This window comes from Epinephelus fuscoguttatus, linkage group LG8, assembly GCF_011397635.1.
Source record: "Epinephelus fuscoguttatus linkage group LG8, E.fuscoguttatus.final_Chr_v1".
Lineage (NCBI taxonomy): Eukaryota > Metazoa > Chordata > Actinopteri > Perciformes > Serranidae > Epinephelus > Epinephelus fuscoguttatus.
In genome coordinates, this window is record NC_064759.1 from 346,911 (window position 1) to 370,000 (window position 23,090).

Consider the following 23,090-nt stretch of genomic DNA (forward strand, 5'->3'; position numbering starts at 1 on the left):
CAGAGTTAATAACAGCTGACATGAGACCTGTCAACAGAGTTAATAACAGCTTACCTGAGACCTGTCGACAGTTAATAACAGCTTACCTGAGACCTGTCGACAGTTAATAACAGCTGACCTGAGACCTGTCAACAGAGTTATTAACAGCTGACCTGAGACCTGTCGACAGAGTTAATAATAGCTGACTTGAGACCTGTTGATAGAGTTAATAACAGCTGACCTGAGACCTGTCGACAGAGTTAATAATAGCTGACTTGAGACCTGTTGACAGAGTTAATAACAGCTGACCTGAGACCTATTGACAGTTAACGACAGCTGACCTGAGACCTGTCAACAGAGTTAATAACAGCTTACCTGAGACCTGTCGACAGAGTTAATAACAGCTGACCTGAGACCTGTCGACAGTTAATAACAGCTGACCTGAGACCTGTCGACAGAGTTAATAGCTGACTTGAGACCTGTTGACAGAGTTAATAAAAGCTGACCTGAGACCTGCCAAGAGTTGACAAATTAAAGTACGTACCTTTTTTGAATGTCTGTCTGAACTCATCATCTGATGTCATCATGGTCAGCAAGCAGCTGACCATCAGATCAGGTGGCTTGGGATTGTACTATCTTCACAGGTAGAGATCAGATGGTTTGGACTGTACCACCTACACAGGTAGAGATCAGGTGGTTTGGACTGTACCATGTGGGCAGTTTTGGATCTAAATTATTAATATTTCTAACACAGATTTGTTTGTAATAATTTATTTAACATTTAAACAAATATTGTTTGTTCAGTAATATGTTTAAATAAAGAGACGTTGAATGTCGTCCGTCTGTGGATTTATTCAGATTTGTACAATAATGGCAGCTGATTAGTGACACGTGGATTATTTCAGTTATTTACAGAGATGCAGAAACAGAAATGAGGACATGCTGCTCCGTGTTACCATGACGATTGATTGAGTTACAGCTGTCCATCAGACACCCTGTGGGAGAGCAGTGCATGCTGGGAGTCCAGGTGGGAGTGCAGACAGAGAAGCAGCAGAGCAACAGTGCATAGTGTTCTGGTCCCAGAAGAAGATCAAACGTCAGCCTACCGTCCGTCACCAGGCACATTGTGACATCATCACCGCTAACATGTGACTCACATTACAGCTACAGGTCTTCGCTGGCACCTGGCGGTGTAGTCGGCGACTTGTCTCAGCGCTTGCTGAGGCTCCAGAGTGGGTCCAGGCTGCTGAGTGGGTCGTCCCCTTCCTCCGCTCGAGTACCATGGAGACCCTGACCCTCCGCCGGCTGCAGGAAGCTCTGCTTGGTCACACGCTGCTTCCCTTTGCCACCTCCCTCCATGGAGAAGGCCTCAGGCGCCAGAGAGGCCAGCAGCTCCAGGGACGAAGGCGCCGGAGCAGAAGAGGCAGGAGGCGGGCTGACGCTGGGCGCAGCCTCCAGGACCGGCTGGTGGTTGGCGGCTGGTGGCATTGAGGGGGAGGTAGTGTCCACACCGTTGGGTGGTGGTGGGGGTGGAGAGTGGGCAGGGGAGCTGAGGGGTGGGCTGAAAGATGAGGCGGGGTCTGCAGGGGGAGAGGGGTCCTGCAGCTGCTGGACGTCACCCAGAGAGTCCAGGCTGGGAAAGACGGTGCCCGCCTGCTCCTCCATGGTGGGGTCTGTGGCGCTGGGCGGCCGGATGCTCAGCTTGGCGATGGTGGCTTGGATCGAGCTGATGGGCATATCGCCGCCAAGGACAATGTCCTGCTGGGACTCCTGTCTCGAGTAAGGCTGCGGAGACGAGGGACGGACATTTGGACAGAAAGAGACAGAAAATGAAATTACTGAACTTTAAACAAACTTTAAATTAAATTATTTATTTAAACTTTATTTAACGTTTAATGAAGTTTAAATAAAGTTGAAATGATGTTTAAATAAAGTTAATTTAAAGTTTAATAAAGTTTAAAGTTTAAATAAACTCCAACTAAACTCTAACTGGACTCTACTGATAGAGAGAACGAGTCGACACGTTCAGACGTCAAATAAGAACTTCAGAGTTATAATATGATTTTTAACAGCTACATGTCCGGTTACTGTAAATATGTAGATTTGTGAATATGTAAATATGTGAATAAGTAAATATAATTATAAGTTGGACTGCTAAAGGAACAGAATGATCAGCTGTGACGTTTGTCTGCTCTCAGTTTATTTCCTCTATGGTCAGATTTTATGAGGAAACAGGAAGTTAACCGCTGATGGTTAATAAAGAGAACACAGCCTGGTGAAGCAGGTTCATGTTGTAGAGACCATCTGTCACATGATGTCTCCAGCTCTGTGCAGGGAACTGAGGGATACTGTTGGTCACATGTGCTGAAAGGGTAACAGAGGGACAGAGACAGACCTTTGTGGCTGCAGAGTTGGTGTTCCTGCTGCAGGCGGCGGTGGCAGTGGAGATGCCATGTCTCTGAAGGACGTGCTCAGCGTGCTTCAACACGGCCTCATAGCAGAACTTCAGGTGCAGCTGCAGACACAGAGATATCAATAAAGTTTTATCTGTAACAGAAGCACTCTGAGTCAGGTGGAGCTGCAGACACAGCTCTGACTGAGTCATGAGTGACAGCAGTTCACCTGTGTGACTCCTTGGTCACACTGTTGAGCTCGGACAGACAGACAGTCACTCGGTAACCTGATCAACATGACATCACTTCCTCCATCATCAGTCAGAAAACCCTCTGATTTCCCATCAGCCACCAGGAGGTCTTCTGATGTCACTGTGAAATAAATGTGAGTGGTAATGTATGCGAGTGTCTGACCTTCTCCTGCAGCATGTTCTTCCTCTGCTGTCTCATCTTCTTCACCAGCACTGGGAGGTCTGGGATCCCGTTTCCTGCCTCCAGTTCCTGCAGCGCCGCGTACAGCAGACAGAAGGCGCCGGTACGTCCCACGCCCGAGCTGAGACACACAGAGTTCACAGTTGGGTTTTATTCTGGCTCAAGGGGAGGGGCTTACAGCATTAAACGGCTGGATTTCAGATTCATTTTACCACAGAGTTTATATGAACAGCTGCCTCCAAATATGGTCACAGGACACTCCGGCAATATTTATGAAAAAGTCTTTAAAGCCTTTGGAAACACAGCTTGAAATAGTAAAAATGCATATATTATATCAAAGTCGAGTGTCTCATTAATCACCCACAAAAGTCTGAGTGAAAATAACTATTAATAACTATTAGAAAACCTGGTTTAAAAACAGCTCATTTTGCTGTTTAGACCACTTGTCAGGACAGAGTGGGCGTGGCAGATAACGCTCTGATTGACATCTCCCTGGCTCAGCAATGGCTGCCACAAATTTAATCCAGCCGTACATGTTTGAGCCCTCTGATGATTCAGAGGACGAAGCAGAAGCTGAAAATGATTCCTTTCAGGTGGTCACTGAATGGTAAGTTTCAAAATGTTTTGTGATTCATATTAATGTTACTTCGTAGAATAGTTAGCATAACTTTTACATGCAATGTTACAGCCAGGCTCTACCGGCTGCAAACATACAGAGTAGCGTCGCAGCGTATTCATTTGGGCTCCACTGACTGCGTATGGAAGCAACACGTAGAGAAGCCAGCGGGTTGTTTACCGTTTGCTGAGCCGAGAGGCTGCATGAAATGTTAAAGCATTTTCCACCTAAGTTATTACATATATTTGAGTTATCTACAAGTTTACTGTACTGTTTGTCATCTACTCGCTTTCAAATGTCCGCCACGGACACAGTGTCACGGATAAACAATAGAAGAGCCGCGTAAAATAGAGTTGTCGCGCCGCTCCCGTTGCCGGTGGAGCCGCTGTAATTGATTAGCAGGGGGGCGAGCTGCTACGGGGCTCGCGCTGCAGATGTGCCCGGTTGAGCCTGGCCGTTAGCTGAGATGAATGATAACGGTAGGCTAGCGCTTTGCCTTTCTTCACTGAGATACGTTTTCATTGAAAACATAAATGTAGCATATATGAATAAAAGATGACTGTGCTAGCTTGAATGCTAGCTCAACTGATTTGCTATATTTGATTAGTTAATTAGGCTAGGTGACAGAAGAGGCTGGTTCGGCTCAGGGAGGAAGTGGACAGTCGTGAATCACACACACAAAGGCAGTAATGTTATTTGGTGTGGTACCATGTATTGAAATAATAAATAAACAAAACTAATAAATAAACAATATTAAGCAAAAAAATATGGTTTCCTTGAATGACCATTTAGCAATTAGTACTTGAGTCGAAATTCAGTTCAATATTCACCACAGCTTCACAGTATTCAAATTCATTTCATATTCAACCCCAAGCCATAAACCACAAGCAACCTAAACGACCCAAATTAATACGCCCCTTCCAGGTTATGAGAGTCAATAGTTCAAGTGAGTGTATCAGCAGAGTCCATCTGAGTAGAGTGTTGGTGGGTGTAGGGGCAGTTTGGGCAATGTTCTTAAGTGTCTATTTATGGCTGCCAGGAGCCTCCTACCAGGACCGGCAGTGAGGCCGCTAGGCTGAGGTAGCTTGGCTGTAGTTCCGGGCAGGTTAACATGTCCTGTAGCTCGCCATCAACCCTGGCCATTTCGCTTTTTAGTGACAACCTCGGAACACAACGGTAGTGCGGTGATACGGTAGGCAGCTCCTGCAGCAAACATATGTCACGACCGCGGCTCGGCAGCACAGAGACTATTTCCTGAAACAACTTTATGCTGTACTGATTGGCGGCAAGCAGTCACATGACATTATGACCTACTCTTAAAGCAACAGGCTGCATTTTGCATCCGGGTTATATAAATCTGCTCCGTTTTTCTGATAATAGCCTTTTTCATTCAAACACATCCAGTCTTAATAGATTAAATATGTCTTTACTCTGACACACACACCGACCGTCAAAGCGGGAGAGACCGGTGCCGGCCAGCCGTCTCTCTCGATTTAGCTGGAGCAGAAAGGTTTTGTTGCGCTGCCACTGGGGGGCGGGATGAGACGACTGATGATTTATGATTGGTTTGGAATTTATTGCGTAATAAATCTCAGAGATAACCACGGCCAAATCAAACCCAATTTCAAGAATGTACAAAAACTTAAAAGACAGATATTTCGAATTTGGATGGAAACAGATTTCTAATTGTTTTACATGTTTAATATTATGTACATAAGACCCTAAATTACATAGTTAGAAGGCTATTGTGGATTTGGGTTTCCAGAGGCTTTAAAATATTCATCAGATATTCAGCAGAATGGCAGATCTGGCTCAGGGGCCATGAGCTCAGACCCCTCAGGGACCCTCACAGGTATCTGTCACTGTTGTATCAAACATTTAACTGATGCCAGAGTGTGACCAGCTTCACCTGTGAGGACACACCCACCTGCAGTGCACCACCACAGGTGTGTGTAGGGGCCTCTGGTGGAGGTAGTGTCCGTAGTGTCCACTCACCTGCAGTGCACCACCACAGGTGTGTGTAGGGGCCTCTGGTGGAGGTAGTGTCCATGAACTTCCTGGATGAATCTCAGCAGGCTGCTCTTGCTGTCAGGAAGACCTCTGATGACAACAAGAAAAGACGATGAGGTCAGAATAAAAACACACCTTTCTGTTTCTTCATCATTTGACATGCCACACTGACAAGAACGTAACAGGAAGTGACTCACAGCTCGGGCCATGAGGTGAACTGCAGATGGACAACAGTGCGCTTCAGGCTCTGGTCACGGTACTGCAGGCTGATCATACGCTCCACATGAGTCGGCGTCATCTTTTGCGTGGTGAGGCTGAGTGTGATTGGTCCCTGAGAGAGCTGCTGGCCGCGCTCCGTTGGGAAGTAGCGAACAACTTTTGCCTGAGAGACACGGAAGAGACAACACTAAAAACACAGATATAACAGGAAGTGCCGAGTGCGTATCTGCAGAGAAACACACAACTCATCCTCTTTTATAACGACAAGTTTGATCCTAGTTCTCCTCTGTGTCCCTACGCCTCATTATATAGACCCCTCCACTGAGCAGCGGCCCCTCAGAATGGAGCCTAAACAGTAGGAGTCTAAAACTTTAACCTGGGAAACGGGACGCCACTTGTTTCATCATCAGTAGTGGTGATACGAAAGGGTTAAATAAACATGTTTTAAATAAACTTTTTAATCATGTCGTCACCAGTACAGACTCAGCTAAGACCAGTACCTTTTCCAGTTCCTGTTCTGAAACCAGCATGACCACCAGCGACACCTTCTGCTCGTACACCATCAGCCAGAAGTCGGCAGCTGTGCCGGTGAGCGGAGCCTGCGTGGCGATGAGACGTGGGCAGTACGGCGACAGGTCCTCCACATAACTGGCGTTGATGTAGTCGTCTTTGCCGGACTGCAGTACCACGCGGTTCAGGTCATAGGGCATGACGTCCTGGTGACGGTTCTTCATGGTGTAGCAGCGGGCAATGGCGATGGACAGTTGGCGTGCATCCTTCTCCTGCTGATCCTGGAGCTCCTTCCAGCGAGCGTCCAGCACCGACAGGCCGCCCTCACTCTCTGACGGCTGCTCCAGGGAATCCACTTGTGCTCTGTAACGTTCCAGGTCACCATGAAGACGGGCCACACGCTCTGGTGCCTGGTACGGGTCACCCTGGATCAGGAGAACGCCCTGGGAGCTCTTCTTCCGCCGCTCGCCATCCTGGGGATCGGCTTTGGTGGGCTGGAGGACGTTGGTGGGGGCCTTGGTGCCTCCTGGTTGGCTCTCAGGGCTCGACGAGAGGAGGTCATCTGTGCTCGAATTCTGGCGCTGAAACAGCGACGTGGAGGGAGAGACGGCAGATGGAGATGGAAGAGTGGGTGGAGCCGTACCTCCAGGGGTGGGGGCAGCTGTGGGTCTCTGCTGGGGGTTCAGACTCAGAGAGGAGGGGCCTGGGGAGGGAGATGGGGAGGGGGATGGTGAAGGGGAAGGAGGGACAGCGTTTGGCGGTGGGGCAGCTGAAGGAGAGGGCTGGATCATGTGTGGACCGTGGGTGCCCATGGCAGCGGGCTGCTGGGGGGCAGTGGGAGGTCCGTTAGCTCCAGGAGCAGGGGGGTACAGAGCAGAGGGCTGGGGGGCGTGGCTCATCGGGAGAGGAGCCGCAGGTTGTTGAGGAGCTGCAGGCTGCGGAGCCAGAGGCTGCTGAGGCATCAGTGGAGCCCCCCCAGGGTAACACACTCCCCCAGAGTGAGGGAGCGGAGCCTGCGTCTGGCTGGGCATCCTCATTGGCTGCTGGGGCATGTTTGGGAGCGGGGGCTGCCCAGGGTGGGGGTGGTGCTGCGGGGGCAGATGGACCATGTGAGGCTGAGAGGCTGGAGGCAGCTGTGGGTGCAGGGGGGGGCGGATGGGCTGACTGCTGGGGGGGGGCATGTAGTTCTGAGACACTGGAGGCACTGGCTGACTGCTGGGGGGCATCTGTGGGCGGGGACCAGCAGGGATCTGCATCCGTGGGTGGGGGGGGATCTGCGGGGCGCTGGGGGGCTGCTGTGGCAGCATGTGTTGGTGGGGGAGTCCAGGGGTCATCTGCTGGTGGGAGTGGGGCAGGTAGGGCTGAGATACAGGCGGTGCTGGCTGAGTGGTGGGAGGTATGTGAGGGTGTACAGTTGGGGGGGGGCGTGGCATCATGTGGGGGTGCTGCTGGGGGGAGTAGCCCCGCGGAGGCTGGTAATTTTGGGGAATCTGAGGCTGATAGCCGTTCTGTTGATGCGGCTGCAGCTGACCTGGGAATGGCTGCTGGTACTGGGGGGGCATGTATCCATGGGGGAAGGCCGGCTGAGCCTGGAGGTGAGGGGGGGGGCCAGGAACAGCCCTCGGTCCAGGCTGGTAGCCCTGAGGCAGCATCTGCCCGACGGGCTGAGGGTACGGCTGCGGCTGCTTTGGCTGCTGAGGATGGGAGGCGGGAATCTGTGTCGGGCCTTGAATGGGCATGAACTGGGGGTAGGCCCCCATCTGGGGGGGGGCAGTGTAGCCCGTTGAGGCTGCAGGAGGGACAGGGTGGTGTGGTGTGGGGGCGTAGCTGGGGATGGGGGCCTGGATGCTGTCCACAGTGGTGGTGGAGGGTCGGACTGCGGCGGTGGCCACGGGGCCAGGCTGGGGGGCTTGAGGAGGGGGGGGGCGATAACCTGACACAGCTGCCTGGGGGGGTAACTGTGATGGTATCTGTGGGTTGATCTGAGGGAGGGGTGGGCGGGGCAGAGGCCCGGCTGTAGGAAACTGAGCGATGCGTGCAAGCAGCTCTGGAGGGGGGAGGTTGGCGGGGAAGCGGGGGAGGGCGGCGGCAGGAGCAGCGGGCCACGGCAGAGAGCTGCTGCCAGGAGGGGGGATGAAGGCTTCAGGACCAGGCAGGCGAGCTGCGGCTGTGGGGAAGGAGGGAATGTCAGGAGGGAGGCTGCGGAGCTCCTCGGGGAGGTCGCCCCCCAACGCCAAGATGGCCGCACTGAGCTGGGCCAACTCTGGGTCCTCAAGGCTGGAACAGGCCGAGTCCACGTCAGAAGACTTTGGCTTCAAGGTAGGCTTGGCAGCTGTGGGCCGAGCTGGAGGCTTCTTCTGACTCTCTCTGAGGACGACATAAACAACAGGAACATCAGGGGTTAAATACGAGTTCAGGGCTGCAGCTATTGATTCTTTTATTAAACGAGTATTCTATCGATTATTTTGGTGATTAATGAAGTGACTGGATAAGAGATGCTGCATGTTTTCATTTACATTACTTCAGCTTTATTTAGGGACAACAGTAATATAACAGAGAATAAGAGAAGTCTCTGAAATTAAAGAAATGAGAAACATTTATTTCCTTTTTGAAAGTCACAACTGTAAATCTCACTCGATAATAAAACTGAGGATGAGTCATGTGACTGACGCCAGCACCACACTGAGACATGTAGACACCTGTCCTGTATAAAACAAACACAGTACTCTGCTGCAGAAACTGTGTTTTCACACGCTGGGAATGACATGAGATATATTTAACCAAGAGTTTCACCAGGGCGTCGGTGGCTTAGTGGTAGAGCAGGCGCCCCATGTACAAGGCTGTTGCTGCAGCGGCCTGGGTTCGACTCCAGCCCGTGGCCCTTTGCTGCATGTCACTCTGTCTCTCTCTCCCCCCTTCACACTTGTCTGTCCTACACATTAAAGGCTAAAAAGCCCAAAAAAAAAAATCTTAAGAAAAAAAAAAAAAAAAAGACATGGTGGAGAATGTCACATAATGACAGGTCTGTCACTCAGCATCATCGTTGCCATGGTTACGGAGACTCTGCTCCCTGACCCGCTGGCTGCTTGATAAAGTTATCTGAAGGTCTCTTTATGCCCGGATGTCAAACTTATGGAGCTTATGGATTCATAAAGCCTCAAGTACACCAATGTCTCAGTCTTTACTCTAACACAGTGAGACACAAATTGATGCAGTACCACCCTTTAATCAGTTTGCATATTGACATCTGTGCCCGCTCCACCGCTCATGAGACCTGTTGAGTAAAAATACGGCAGAGAAGGAGAAGTGCAGTTTTACAGACTGTCTCACAGCGGCCTGGTTCTTTGACAGATTATGCACGACCATCACGCACGGCTGTGGCTGTTAATAGCGCCCGTGCCACTAATTTATCACACTTAGGCCTCCCTGCAAACCATCATCGTGGTGATATTTCAGTCTTCATTATAAAACATGGATTATTGACGATTAATTTACAACTCTACAGCAGAAGTGACGTAAGTGGGTTGTGTAACAGAAATAAACATCCAGGTGAAACACAGCACGCTGTGTAGTTGTACTGGACCTAACAAAGCCTCAAAGCTTTTTGGTAATCAAATTATTCGCGTTACTCGAGAAATCGTTAAAACCCTAAACCAGTGTGTCTTTGTGTCTCTGCTGTGACACTCCGTCTGTCAGTCACTGTGTTTGTGTCCTTGATGTTCTGTGAAGGACCTGTATGTGTGAATGTCTGATGAGTGAGGAGAGTAAACAGCTGCAGCAGGCACCTGCTGCATATATGTGTGTGTGTGTGTGTGTGTGTGTGTGTGTGTGTGTGTGTGCACGCATGCGTGTGTGTGTGTGTGTGTACGCATGCGTGTGTGTGTAATTTACTCATGTGTGGCTGTATGGATATAAACTGTTTATATAAAGTCATGGAGAAATATTACAGAAAAGTCATTCTAATTCAGCAGTACAGATGTGAGGGCAGCTGCTGGTCTGAGTCTTACTTCTCCAGGATCGGCCTCCTCTCCTCGGCCCTGCTCTGACACAGAGTCTTGGCTCTCTCCAGCAGACGCGATGCTTTGGCCTCCAAGTCGTCGTAGAACTCCTTCCCCTCCTGAGACTTCTTCATCAGGTCCTCATAGGCTTCGTACGAGCCCACCAGGCCCTGGACCGTGCTGTTCCACTGCTGCTCCGTCTGGCTCAGGCCCTTACGCACCGAGGCGTACTGGACGTTGGCCTCTGTCAGGGCCTTCAGGATGTTCTCTTGAGCTGCCAGGTTCTGGTCGATGTACACCTTCACCTGCTCATACTTCTTCAGCTGCTCCTCAAATATACGCTGCAAGGACACAGACAGTCAGTCAGAGGGATCACATTCACACCAATCACGTATGACCACATCTACAAAGCTGACAGGAAACACTCAGTGTCTGGAGAAGACTGTTTCCTGAAGCTGCTGCAGTATGAAAGCTCAGTGTGGACCATCGTACCTTCATGTTCAGTGTGGACCATCGTACCTTCATGTTCAGTGTGGACCATCGTACCTTCATGTTCAGTGTGGACCATCGTACCTTCATGTCCGCCCGCTCTGTGGTGACGAGGGTGGAGGTGATGTCGTCCTGCTGGATGAGGTCACGGAGCTGTTTCTCCAAAGAGGCTCTCTGTTCCCTCATTTCCTGAACCTTCCCCAGGATCCGCTTCATACACTGCAGCCCTGCTACCTCCTCTGAGCACGCACACACGCGCACACACACACACACACACACACACAGGGATGGTAACATGAGACAGACTTGTCGCTGCACTTCATTATCAATAAAACCCGTCAGACTCGTCTGTCTAACATGAACCCCCAGTGTGAACGCCATCTGACCGACACATACAGGTTCACACACGGCCTTACCTTCGCTGAGCTGGGGCCGGGGTAGGGCCTCCTTCAGACTGTCCAGCGGCCCCCCCAGTAGACGCAGGTTGCTGATGTGCAGGTTCATGGCCCGGTGGAGCTCCGTGTTGGTGAAGCTGGCCTTCTCGTGGGCCTCCATGTATTTCTCCAGGTCCCTGCGGACCTCAGCCAGAGCCTGGGCCTGAGCCGCCAGGTGCACCTCGCCTGCAGCGGGGCCACCAACCTCCTGAAGGGCCCGCTGGCCGGCCTCGTCTGCCTCCAGGACATCTCTGATCTCCTTCAGTGAAGACTCCACATCAGTAAAGACACCAGAGAGTCCTGCAGTGGAGACACAGGCAGGATTCACTCACACAGCACTGAGAAGAAGTTCTGTCTTTATTGTGTGGGTTTTGGAAATTATGTCCAATGAAACAGTTCAATAAGCTGTGTGTGTGTGTGTGTGTGTGTGTGTGTGTGTGTGTGTGTGTGTGTGTGTACAGTCAGGTCCATAATTATTTGGACAATGATACAGTTGTCATCATTTTGGCTCTGTACACCACCACAATGGGTTTTAAATGAAACAATGAATACCTGCTTAAAGTGCAGACTCTCAGCTTTCATTTAAGGCTTTTTTCAAAAATGTAGTATGAACCGTGTAGGAATGACAACCATTTCTTCACACAGTCCCCCGACTTTAAGGGCTCATAAGTATTTGGACAAACTAACATAATCATCAATTAAACAGTCAGTTTTAATACTTGGTTGCAAATCCTTTACAGTCAATGACTGCCTGAAGTGTTGGACACATAGGCATCACCAGATGCTGGGTTTCTTCCCTGGTGATGCTCTGCCAGCCCTTTACTGCAGCCGTCTGCACTTCCTGCTTGTGTTTTGGGTGTTTTGCCCTCAGTTTTGGCTTCAGCAAGAGAAACGCATGCTCAGTTGGATTCAGGTCAGATGATATGACTTGGCCATTGCACAACATTCCACTTCTTTGCCTTAAAAATGTCTTTGGTTGCTTTTGCAGTATGCTTCAGGTCAATGTCCATCTGCACTGTGAAGCATCGTCCAATGAGTTTTGAAGCATTTGGTTGAATCTGAGCAGATAATGTAGCCCCAAACACTTCAGCTTTCATCCTGCTGCTCTTGTCAGCAGTCACATCATCAATAAATACAATAGAACCAGCTCCACTGGCAGCCATACATGGCCATGACATAACAACATACCTCCACCATGCTTCACTGATGAGGTGGTGTGCTTTGGATCATGAGCAGTTCCTTCCCTTCTTCCTTCTCTTGTCTTCCCATCATTCTGGTAGTTGATCTTTGTCTTATCTGTCCATAGTATGCTGTTCCACAACTGTACAGGCTTTTTAGATGGTTTTTGACAAACTCTAATCTGGCCTTCCATTTTTAAGGCTAACCAATGGTTTGCATCTTGTGATAAACCCTCTGTATTTATTCTAGTGAAGTCTTGTCTTGCTGACAAGAGCAGCAGGATGAAAGCTGAAGTGTTTGGGGCACCATTATCTGCTCAGATTCAACCAAATGCTTCAAAACTCATTGGACGATGCTTCACAGTGCAGATGGACAATGACCTGAAGCATACTGCAAAAGCAACCAAAGACATTTTTAAGGCAAAGAAGTGGAATGTTGTGCAATGGCCAAGTCATATCATCTGACCTGAATCCAACTGAGCATGCGTTTCTCTTGCTGAAGCCAAAACTGAGGGCAAAACACCCAAAACACAAGCAGGAAGTGCAGACGGCTGCAGTAAAGGGCTGGCAGAGCATCACCAGGGAAGAAACCCAGCATCTGATGATGTCTATGTGTCCAACACTTCAGGCAGTCATTGACTGTAAAGGATTTGCAACCAAGTATTAAAACTGACTGTTTAATTGATGATTATGTTAGTTTGTCCAAATACTTATGAGCCCTTAGAGTTGGGGGACTGTGTGAAGAAATGGTTGTCATTCCTACACGGTTCATACTACATTTTTGAAAAAAGCCTTAAATGAAAGCAGAGAGTCTGCACTTTAAGCAGGTATTCATTGTTTCATTTAAAACCCATTGTGGTGGTGTACAGAGCCAAAATGATGACAACTGTATCATTGTCCAAATAATTATGGACCTGACTGTACGTCGCAGTGTCTCTTCTACAGTCGCATTTTTGGAGAACTTTAAACATGGTTACCATGGAGACGTTTTTATAATTAATCGTTAGCGTGTTTCATCCTCAGATGGCTGTTTGTTCATTTGAGCTCATTAAAGACAGTTACATCAAACATCACCACTTCTTAACTTTAACAGTCATAGTATCGTGTGTGTGTTTTTGTGTGTGCGTGTGTGTGTGTGTGTGCACACTGACCCTGCATGGACTGGATGAGGCTCTTGACGGTGTCTGGTCGGACACTAAGAGCAGCACACTTCTCCATCAGGACCGGAGGGATGTGACTGTACAAGTCCAGGTTATCCACCGACTCTGGCTCCAAACCCAGAGAGTCCATGAACTGCCTGCAGGACCACACACACACACACACACACACACACACACACACACACACACACACAGGGTCCAGTTTAAAAACCAAATCTGTTTCTCTCAATACGTCACTAAAGTTTCAGCATCAAGTTCAGAGTCCAGAAAACTGGTCTGATCACATCAAGATAATACAGGTTATTAATTCTGTGTGTGTGTGTGTTACAGAGAGTGAGGTCTGTCATTCAGTCTGACAGTTTATTAATGTTATAATTTCATCATCACTTCTTCATCATCATCTTTTTAAAGTCACAGGTCCAGTGTGTGAGCAACACTGAGTTCACCTTACAGACAGACAGACAGACAGACAGACAGACAGACTCTCCTGAGACCCTCACAGATTTCCTGATGATCAGTAACAGTCTAGCTCATTATAATTTAAACACTGAGACGAGAGCTGTCACAGACTTCAGTTTTCCAGAGGCGCTCCTGAACACATCGTCCCTCTGGTGTACTCACTCCAGCGTTTCGTTCTTGCTCTCGATCTTGACCATGATGTCTCTCAGCAGCTTGGCCTTTTCCTCACTGCACAGACAGAACAATCATCAGCTCTGATGGTGGATGGAAACACTCTGCATCCTCTGATGGAGGCGTCTCACCTGTACAACGAGGACGCTTCATGTGCAGCCATTGGGACCAGCTTGGCAAACAGGTCAGGTCCAGTAACGGTGGGGTCAGTGGGGTTAACTGGGAGAGCCTTCACCAGTGGGGCACCTAGGGGGACACAGAGTCACAGAGAGACAGAGACAGAGACAGACAGAGACAGACAGAGAGACAGATGGAGAGAGAGAGACAGAGAGAGAGAGAGAAACAGAGACAGAGAGACAGAGAGAGAGAGAAACAGAGACAGAGAGACAGAGAGAGAGAGAGACAGAGAGAGAGAGACAGACCTATGACTGCAGTTAGAAACAACATGATCCATGATACAATTTAAATGGTGAAACCTGCTGAGTCACGCACGCACACACACACACACACACACACACCTTTGACTGAGGCCAGAGTCTCCAGAGAAGGAACCGTCTCATGATAGATGAAGTCATTGTCCTTTTTGGCTGAATTAAACCTGCAGGTCAAAGGTCAGAGGTCACAGTGAACACTTTAACACTCAGACTGATCAGCAGTGACTCTACATGACAAACTGTGTCACTCACTTTCCTCCGATCACGTCCATGGTGAATCTCAAGGCCTCCTGCACGCTGTCAGGCTGACCCTGTCGGACCGAGACAAGATGGAGGACACTTCAGTTCTGGAGGGAAACACTGAGAGGACATGTTACAGAGACACTGAGGGCCTGTGTCCACACAGACAAGATGTCTTTTTACAACTGTTCCTCTGAGGACAGAGTGTTTGTGGCTGTATGCTGCTGCCTGAAGAAAAAGTGGCACAGCCACGGCGTATTTTCTCAGAGTGCTCTGGATTTAATGTTCCGCTGACGCTCCGAGCGCTTCTCGTTTAAAATCTCTGAACCAATCAGAGCGGTGACACTGAGGTACATCAGGCAGACACTGTCACAGCAACAGACAGAGAAGCTCATCTGTAGGAGCAGATCAGCTGACGATGTGCTTTTATCTCTGCACACTTTGTGACGATGTGGTCAACCCTCTGTTAGCGTTCTGTTGTCTTAGATACCTAGCTAACGTTACTGTCGTCATAGAAACAAAACATACATACAGCCCTAAAATGATCCAGTCAGTGGACACAGGTCCTAAAATGATGCAGTCAGTGGACACAGGGCCAAAAATGATCCAGTCAGTGGACACAGGTCCTAAAATGATGCAGTCAGTGGACACAGGGCCAAAAATGATCCAGTCAGTGGACACAGGGCCTAAAATGATCCAGTCAGTGGACACAGGGCCAAAAATGATGCAGTCAGTGGACACAGGGCCTAAAATGATCCAGTCAGTGGACACAGGGCCAAAAATGATCCAGTCAGTGGACACAGGTCCTAAAATGATGCAGTCAGTCGGGTGTTGCTCCGTCCTACCTTGGCCAGCTTGATTGCTTCAGTGAGTTTGTCCAAGGAGCTCTGCAGGTACGCCAGCTGTTGGAAACACAACGAGCATCAGTCATCAACAGGAAGAGAAAACCGAGAGACGTTTATCAGTAGCAGCTTCTATCACTGCAACACGGATACTACATTAATGAGTGTGTGACATCACTGTGACATAACTGAATCTGTTGCAGCTTTTTCCAAAAAACGGAGTCAAGAACAAAAAACTGTGGTGAGTCAGACTGTTGAACAGGGTCAGAGGCCAGCAGCAGTCTCTGACCCTGTTTACTAACAGCTGTTAATGAGGCAGGAAGTTGCACACATTACAGCCCTGACACACCAAGCCGTCAGTCAGCTGGTGGTTAATGTTGGACCATCGCTGAGCATCTGTGGCCCTCCTCTCCCCCGGTGTGTTCTGCACTGTCGGCCCTTGTCGTCTTTTTTCAGGCTGATTCAGCGTCAGCTTGTTCCATGAGGTCAGATTATTTTTCTCTTCAGCAGAAACGTTTCCTGATGGTTTGTGTTATTGTTCACTGGCGCACGGTAAATATGCTCTGATTGTGTTGTTAATGTGCTAACTGGCTAACTAGCATCAAGACGCTCTTCCTGTTTCCCTTTGTCAGTGATGAATACAGACGACCGCCGTCTGCTGCTGTGGAGACTTATTTCCTCTCAGCAGGTGTGATCAGGTGATTCTGTTTGGCGACCTGAGGCAACGCAGCACTTGGGCACTGTACAGTGTGTTACGTGTTGAAAGGAAAGGTTGACCCTGTGTTTACTGATTTAAGCCACAGACGTCACAACTCCGACAGTGAAGTTTGGTCGTACCCGCTCTCCGTACTTCTGCTGCTCCTCGGCCTGTTTTCCCATGTGAAGCTGTGGAGAGAAGAAACTGAACTGTGATCAGAAGCCGACACACACAGACACGTTCAGACATGTTCATGAGTTCCCACACACACAAACTTCCTGTCGACACACTCACATGTGCGATAGAAGCAAAGTAGTAGATCTTCATCTGAACCAGTTTCTTCCAGTCTTTCTGAATCTTTCCCAGCATGGACGCTGTCTCCGAGTTCTCCAGAGCCCTGCACGCCTCCTTATAATAATCCACCACCTGCAGCACCGCAGACACACATACCAACACGTTAATGACTCATTGAGACCATTTCAATAAACAGGATTCATATGTCAGAGGTCAACCTGAGCGCTGATCCGAGCAACCAGGAAACTCTTCCTGTTGTCCAACATGGACTTCTCCAGAAGACACTCCTGAGCCTGTCCCTGGGAGACAGACAGACAGACACAGGTCCATGAGACGTTGTTGGTGGTGGTGTGTGTGTGTGTGAGTGTGTGTGTGTGTGTGAGAGAGAGAGAGAGAGAGAGAGAGAGAGAGAGAGACCTACCAGCATCAGGTTGATGTTGAGGTTGAGGATCTGGTGGCTCATGTCCACGCTGAAGTTGTGACTGAAATGATCTCTCAGGTAGGAAAACGCTCCTGCTGAGCACTGGAAGTGTGTACAGGACACCTTCATGCCCTGGACAGACAGCAGACAGTCAGCAGGACTCTGTGTGTGTGTGTGTGTGTGTGTGTGTGTGTGTGTGTGTGTTACCTCCTCAGACACTCTGTTATCCATGGCTCCCAACATGGAGTGCAGAGCTCCTGCAGAGAGTCCACACAGTTATCTGATGTTACAGTGACATAAAGATCTGACGTCTTCAGACTGTCAGACATCAACTGAGGACGTCGTCCTCTGGATCCACACAGAGGAATCTGATGGACACTTTCTGAGGCTTGACTGATCAATCATGAATCAATAAACTGAACAGCAGATTGATCATGAGAGGAGCAAACGGCCAGCAGCCTTGAGTGTCACAGAGTTCAGTCAGTGATTCATTCAACACAAACGCACCTAAGACGTGTTTCATTTACAAGCAATCACAGACTTACAGAGACATATGTCAGTAATCAGCTGTTTGTGACCATAAACTAATTGAGTTTAAGATTTTAAAATGTTACTGACAATCTGAGGACGAGCTGATGCAACACATTCTTTTAAAAGGTTTAATTGGTTGATCAAAAGATAATTAAATTTTAAAAAATGCATTGTTATTGATGATGAGCAGAGTGGACGCTGAAATCAATCTGCCCAATCAAAGAATTAAGTCTCTGTGACGACATGGTGTCATCATGAATTATTTAAAGGATATCTCTGTTGAATGAACTGTGAGTCATACTGTTTGAGAACACAGGCCTACCTGGGCACAAGCTGCTCCACATCATGATAGTTGATTTATTTGATCCCATGTGTTTCACTTTAGTACTTCATGTATTTGATATTAACGGGAAAAATCTACGTGTTGTGATTACTTCATTTGTGGCGTTCTAACATTATTGTGTTATTGAGCTGGGTCGGGAAATGTGAGCACATCTTTAATGAAATCAACCACAAACACCTCTGCACCATCTCACCTGTAGCCTTTAATTAACTCATATACTATATACTACATATACTACTATACTATATTGGAGAATATTGCTCAATTTTCTTCTGTTTAACACACTCTAAACTCTTAAAGTTCCAGTGTGTCACATTTAAATCCAATCTAATGTTTGTATTAGTGGTCCACGCTTTTGTTACCTCAAGGCTGGATTACTGTAACTCTCTGTTATCAGGTAGCTCTAGTAAGTCCTTAAAAACTCTCCAGCTAATTCAGAATGCAGCAGCATGTGTACTAACAGGAACTAAGAAACGAGATCATATCTCTCCTGTTTTAGCTTCTCTGCACTGGCTCCCTGTAAAATCCAGAATTGAATTTAAAATCCTACTGTTAACTTATAAAGCTCTAAATGGTCAAGCTCCGTCATATCTTAGAGAGCTCATAGTGCCATATTATCCCACCAGAACACTGCACTCTGAGAACGCAGGGTTACTCGTGGTCCCTAAAGTCTCCAAAAGTAGATCAGGAGCCAGAGCCTTCAGCTATCAGGCTCCTCTCCTGTGGAATCATCTTCCTGTTACGGTCCGGGAGGCAGACACCGTCTCCACATTTAAGACTAGACTTAAGACTTTCCTCTTTGATAAAGCTTATAGTTAGGGCTGGCTCAGGCTTGCCCTGTACCAGCCCCTAGTTAGGCTGACTTAGGCCTAGTCTGCCGGAGGACCCCTCTATAATACACCGGGCACCTTCTGTCTCTCTCTCTCTCTCTCTCTCTCTCTCTCTCTCTCTCTCGTATTCTATTACTGCATCTTGCTAACTCGGCCATACTGCATGTCACTAACTCGGCTTCTTCTCCGGAGCCTTTGTGCTCCACTGTCTCTCAGGTTAACTCATATTGCATTACCTCAGAATGAGTCGTTTATATCTACACAGGGAGCAGGTCCTCGTCTACAGAGATCACCACGTTGCACTGCCATGTTTCTACAGGAGCCCAGAACGGACAAACCAAACACTGACTCTGGATAGAGACATACATGTGTTCATAATCTGCAGCTCCTCCACATGAGCAGCATCAAAGAAACACTGACAGTGTTTCCTGGTGTAAATGAGCTGGTGTGTGTGTTTCTGAGAGGAAGAGACCTCTGTGGATAGTTCAGCTCCTCAACATCTGGATCTGAAGTTATCAGAGATAAAGGGCGAGCTCCTCAACAAACACTGAAGGAATTCTGACCAGGAGAAGTTTCATCTGGTTGTAACTTAGCTGTCCTTAAATCTGTCACACTGGAGCTTTGACTTTTTTCCACTGACAGAAGAGTCTGATGCTGTGAGTCTGAGCTGTCTGTCTGCAGTATCTAACAGTGATGGTAAATCAGTTTAAACGAGACAGGCACTGACTCACCCAGATTGTAGAGGATGCAGGCCTGCTCATAGCTGATGTCATCATGGACCACGGTTTTTCCAGAGAATATTTCAGTCCTGCACATACACACATAAAAATACTCTGTTAAACAACACACAGATCAAATACAGTCAGGAGGTGTGTGAAACATCTTACTGACACTAAACCAGACCAGATTGTTTCCACACCATATCATTCATCAAATGATTAACAAACAGGTTTATTCACATTACAGCACACACACATGCAGAGGATCAGTCTGAGACAGAGGGAAACATCATCATATATTCTGCTAGAACACATCCCTTCATTATAAACACACAGACCTGTCCATGTCCCCTCAGGACAGACAGCTGACGTAACACTATAACAGTTCAGACCATCATGTCTCTGTGTGTCTCTTACCATGAGATGGGGACAGCAGCCTCCTGTCCCGTCCCCATGGGGACTCGACTCTGGAGGTAATGTAGCTGACCGAAGTATTTCCTCAGTGTGCTGCATCCCTCGAAATCCCTCGTCACGTTAACTGCGCTCTGTCAGACACACACACACACACACACACACACACACACACACACGTCAGCCCCTGAATTTACCTTCAGCCACTCACTGCACTTTAATATGTTATTTAACAGATCTACAACAGCCTGAAGGATTACAGCCCCTCAGTCAGACCCCTCACTACTACACCTGGTAGACACCTGTCAGTCAGGACGAATGAACAGTCAGACCCCTCACTACTACACCTGGTAGACACCTGTCAGTCAGGACGAATGAACAGTCAGACCCCTCACTACTACACCTGGTAGACACCTGTCAGTCAGGACGAATGAACAGTCAGACCACTCACTACTACACCTGGTAGACACCTGTCAGTCAGGACGAATGAACAGTCAGACCCCTCACTACTACACCTGGTAGACACCTGTCAGTCAGGACGAATGAACAGTCAGACCCCTCACGACTACACCTGGTAGACACCTGTCAGTCAGGACGTATGAACAGTCAGACCCCTCACGACTACACCTGGTAGACACCTGTCAGTCAGGACGAATGAACAGTCAGACCCCTCACTACTACACCTGGTAGACACCTGTCAGTCAGGACGAATGAACAGTCAGACCCCTCACTACTACACCTGGTAGACACCTGTCAGTCAGGACGAATGAACAGTCAGACCACTCACTACTACACCTGGTAGACACCTGTCAGTCAGGACGAATGAACAGTCAGACCCCTCACTACTACACCTGGTAGACACCTGTCAGTCAGGACGAATGAACAGTCAGACCCCTCACGACTACACCTGGTAGACACCTGTCAGTCAGGACGTATGAACAGTCAGACCCCTCACGACTACACCTGGTAGACACCTGTCAGTCAGGACGAATGAACAGTCAGACCCCTCACGACTACACCTGGTAGACACCTGTCAGTCAGGACGAATGAACAGTCAGACCCCTCACTACTACACCTGGTAGACACCTGTCAGTCAGGACGAATGAACAGTCAGACCCCTCACGACTACACCTGGTAGACACCTGTCAGTCAGGACGAATGAACAGTCAGACCCCTCACGACTACACCTGGTAGACACCTGTCAGTCAGGACATATGAACAGTCAGACCCCTCACGACTACACCTGGTAGACACCTGTCAGTCAGGACGAATGAACAGTCAGACCCCTCACTACTACACCTGGTAGACACCTGTCAGTCAGGACGAATGAACAGTCAGACCCCTCACGACTACACCTGGTAGACACCTGTCAGTCAGGACGTATGAACAGTCAGACCCCTCACGACTACACCTGGTAGACACCTGTCAGTCAGGACGTATGAACAGTCAGACCCCTCACTACTACACCTGGTAGACACCTGTCAGTCAGGACGAATGAACAGTCAGACCCCTCACTACTACACCTGGTAGACGCCTGTCAGTCAGGACGAATGAACAGTCAGACCCCTCACTACTACACCTGGTAGACGCCTGTCATTCAGGACGAATGAACAGTCAGACCCCTCACTACTACACCTGGTAGACGCCTGTCAGTCAGGACGTATGAACAGTCAGACCACTCACTACTACACCTGGTAGACACCTGTCAGTCAGGACGTATGAACAGTCAGACCCCTCACTACTACACCTGGTAGACACCTGTCATTCAGGACGTATGAACAGTCAGACCCCTCACGACTACACCTGGTAGACACCTGTCAGTCAGGACGAATGAACAGTCAGACCCCTCACTACTACACCTGGTAGACACCTGTCATTCAGGACGAATGAACAGTCAGACCACTCACTACTACACCTGGTAGACACCTGTCATTCAGGACGTATGAACAGTCAGACCACTCACTACTACACCTCGTAGACACCTGTCATTCAGGACGTATGAACAGTCAGACCCCTCACGACTACACCTGGTAGACACCTGTCAGTCAGGACGTATGAACAGTCAGACCCCTCACGACTACACCTGGTAGACACCTGTCAGTCAGGACGAATGAACAGTCAGACCCCTCACTACTACACCTGGTAGACACCTGTCAGTCAGGACGAATGAACAGTCAGACCCCTCACTACTACACCTGGTAGACACCTGTCAGTCAGGACGAATGAACAGTCAGACCCCTCACGCATACCCCTGGTAGACACCTGTCAGTCAGGACGTATGAACAGTCAGACCCCTCACGACTACACCTGGTAGACACCTGTCAGTCAGGACGAATGAACAGTCAGACCCCTCACGACTACACCTGGTAGACACCTGTCAGTCAGGCCATATGAACAGTCAGACCCCTCACGACTACACCTGGTAGACACCTGTCAGTCAGGACGAATGAACAGTCAGACCCCTCACTACTACACCTGGTAGACACCTGTCAGTCAGGACGAATGAACAGTCAGACCCCTCACGACTACACCTGGTAGACACCTGTCAGTCAGGACGAATGAACAGTCAGACCCCTCACGACTACACCTGGTAGACACCTGTCAGTCAGGACGAATGAACAGTCAGACCCCTCACGACTACACCTGGTAGACGCCTGTCAGTCAGGACGTATGAACAGTCAGACCCCTCACTACTACACCTGGTAGACGCCTGTCAGTCAGGACGAATGAACAGTCAGACCCCTCACTACTACACCTGGTAGACGCCTGTCAGTCAGGACGAATGAACAGTCAGACCCCTCACTACTACACCTGGTAGACGCCTGTCAGTCAGGACGAATGAACAGTCAGACCACTCACTACTACACCTGGTAGACTCCTGTCAGTCAGGACGTATGAACAGTCAGACCCCTCACTACTACACCTGGTAGACACCTGTCATTCAGGACGTATGAACAGTCAGACCCCTCACGACTACACCTGGTAGACACCTGTCATTCAGGACGAATGAACAGTCAGACCCCTCACTACTACACCTGGTAGACACCTGTCATTCAGGACGTATGAACAGTCAGACCACTCACTACTACACCTCGTAGACACCTGTCATTCAGGACGTATGAACAGTCAGACCCCTCACTACTACACCTGGTAGACACCTGTCAGTCAGGACGTATGAACAGTCAGACCCCTCACTACTACACCTGGTAGACACCTGTCATTCAGGACGTATGAACAGTCAGACCCCTCACTACTACACCTGGTAGACACCTGTCAGTCA

At 48.9% G+C, this 23,090-nt stretch overlaps 1 protein-coding gene across 2 annotated transcripts; it reads right to left on the reverse strand.

Annotated features, from left to right (window-relative positions):
* Positions 1-811: 811 nt before the first annotated feature.
* Positions 812-20,277, reverse strand: ptpn23a (protein tyrosine phosphatase, non-receptor type 23, a). Of its 2 annotated transcripts, XM_049584085.1 has the most exons (22): positions 19,817-20,277; positions 19,412-19,488; positions 17,184-17,233; positions 16,977-17,108; positions 16,774-16,854; positions 16,556-16,687; positions 16,402-16,449; positions 15,568-15,624; positions 14,735-14,793; positions 14,567-14,646; positions 14,180-14,294; positions 14,040-14,105; positions 13,410-13,555; positions 11,063-11,380; positions 10,731-10,885; positions 10,167-10,498; positions 6,150-8,526; positions 5,628-5,812; positions 5,416-5,520; positions 2,787-2,925; positions 2,375-2,494; positions 812-1,764 (listed from the first exon to the last, which is right to left on the reverse strand). In XM_049584085.1, the coding sequence occupies exons 1-22, from the start codon at positions 19,852-19,854 to the stop codon at positions 1,189-1,191; spliced, it is 5,388 nt and encodes a 1,795-aa protein (XP_049440042.1). In that variant the 5' UTR covers positions 19,855-20,277; the 3' UTR covers positions 812-1,188. The 2 variants fall into 2 exon arrangements, 1 of the variants encoding a protein (XP_049440042.1); XR_007449887.1 differs by lacking the exons at positions 812-1,764; positions 2,375-2,494 and having other exon boundaries at positions 2,789-2,925; positions 5,348-5,520; positions 19,817-20,231.
* Between the last annotated feature and the right edge of the window lie 2,813 nt (positions 20,278-23,090).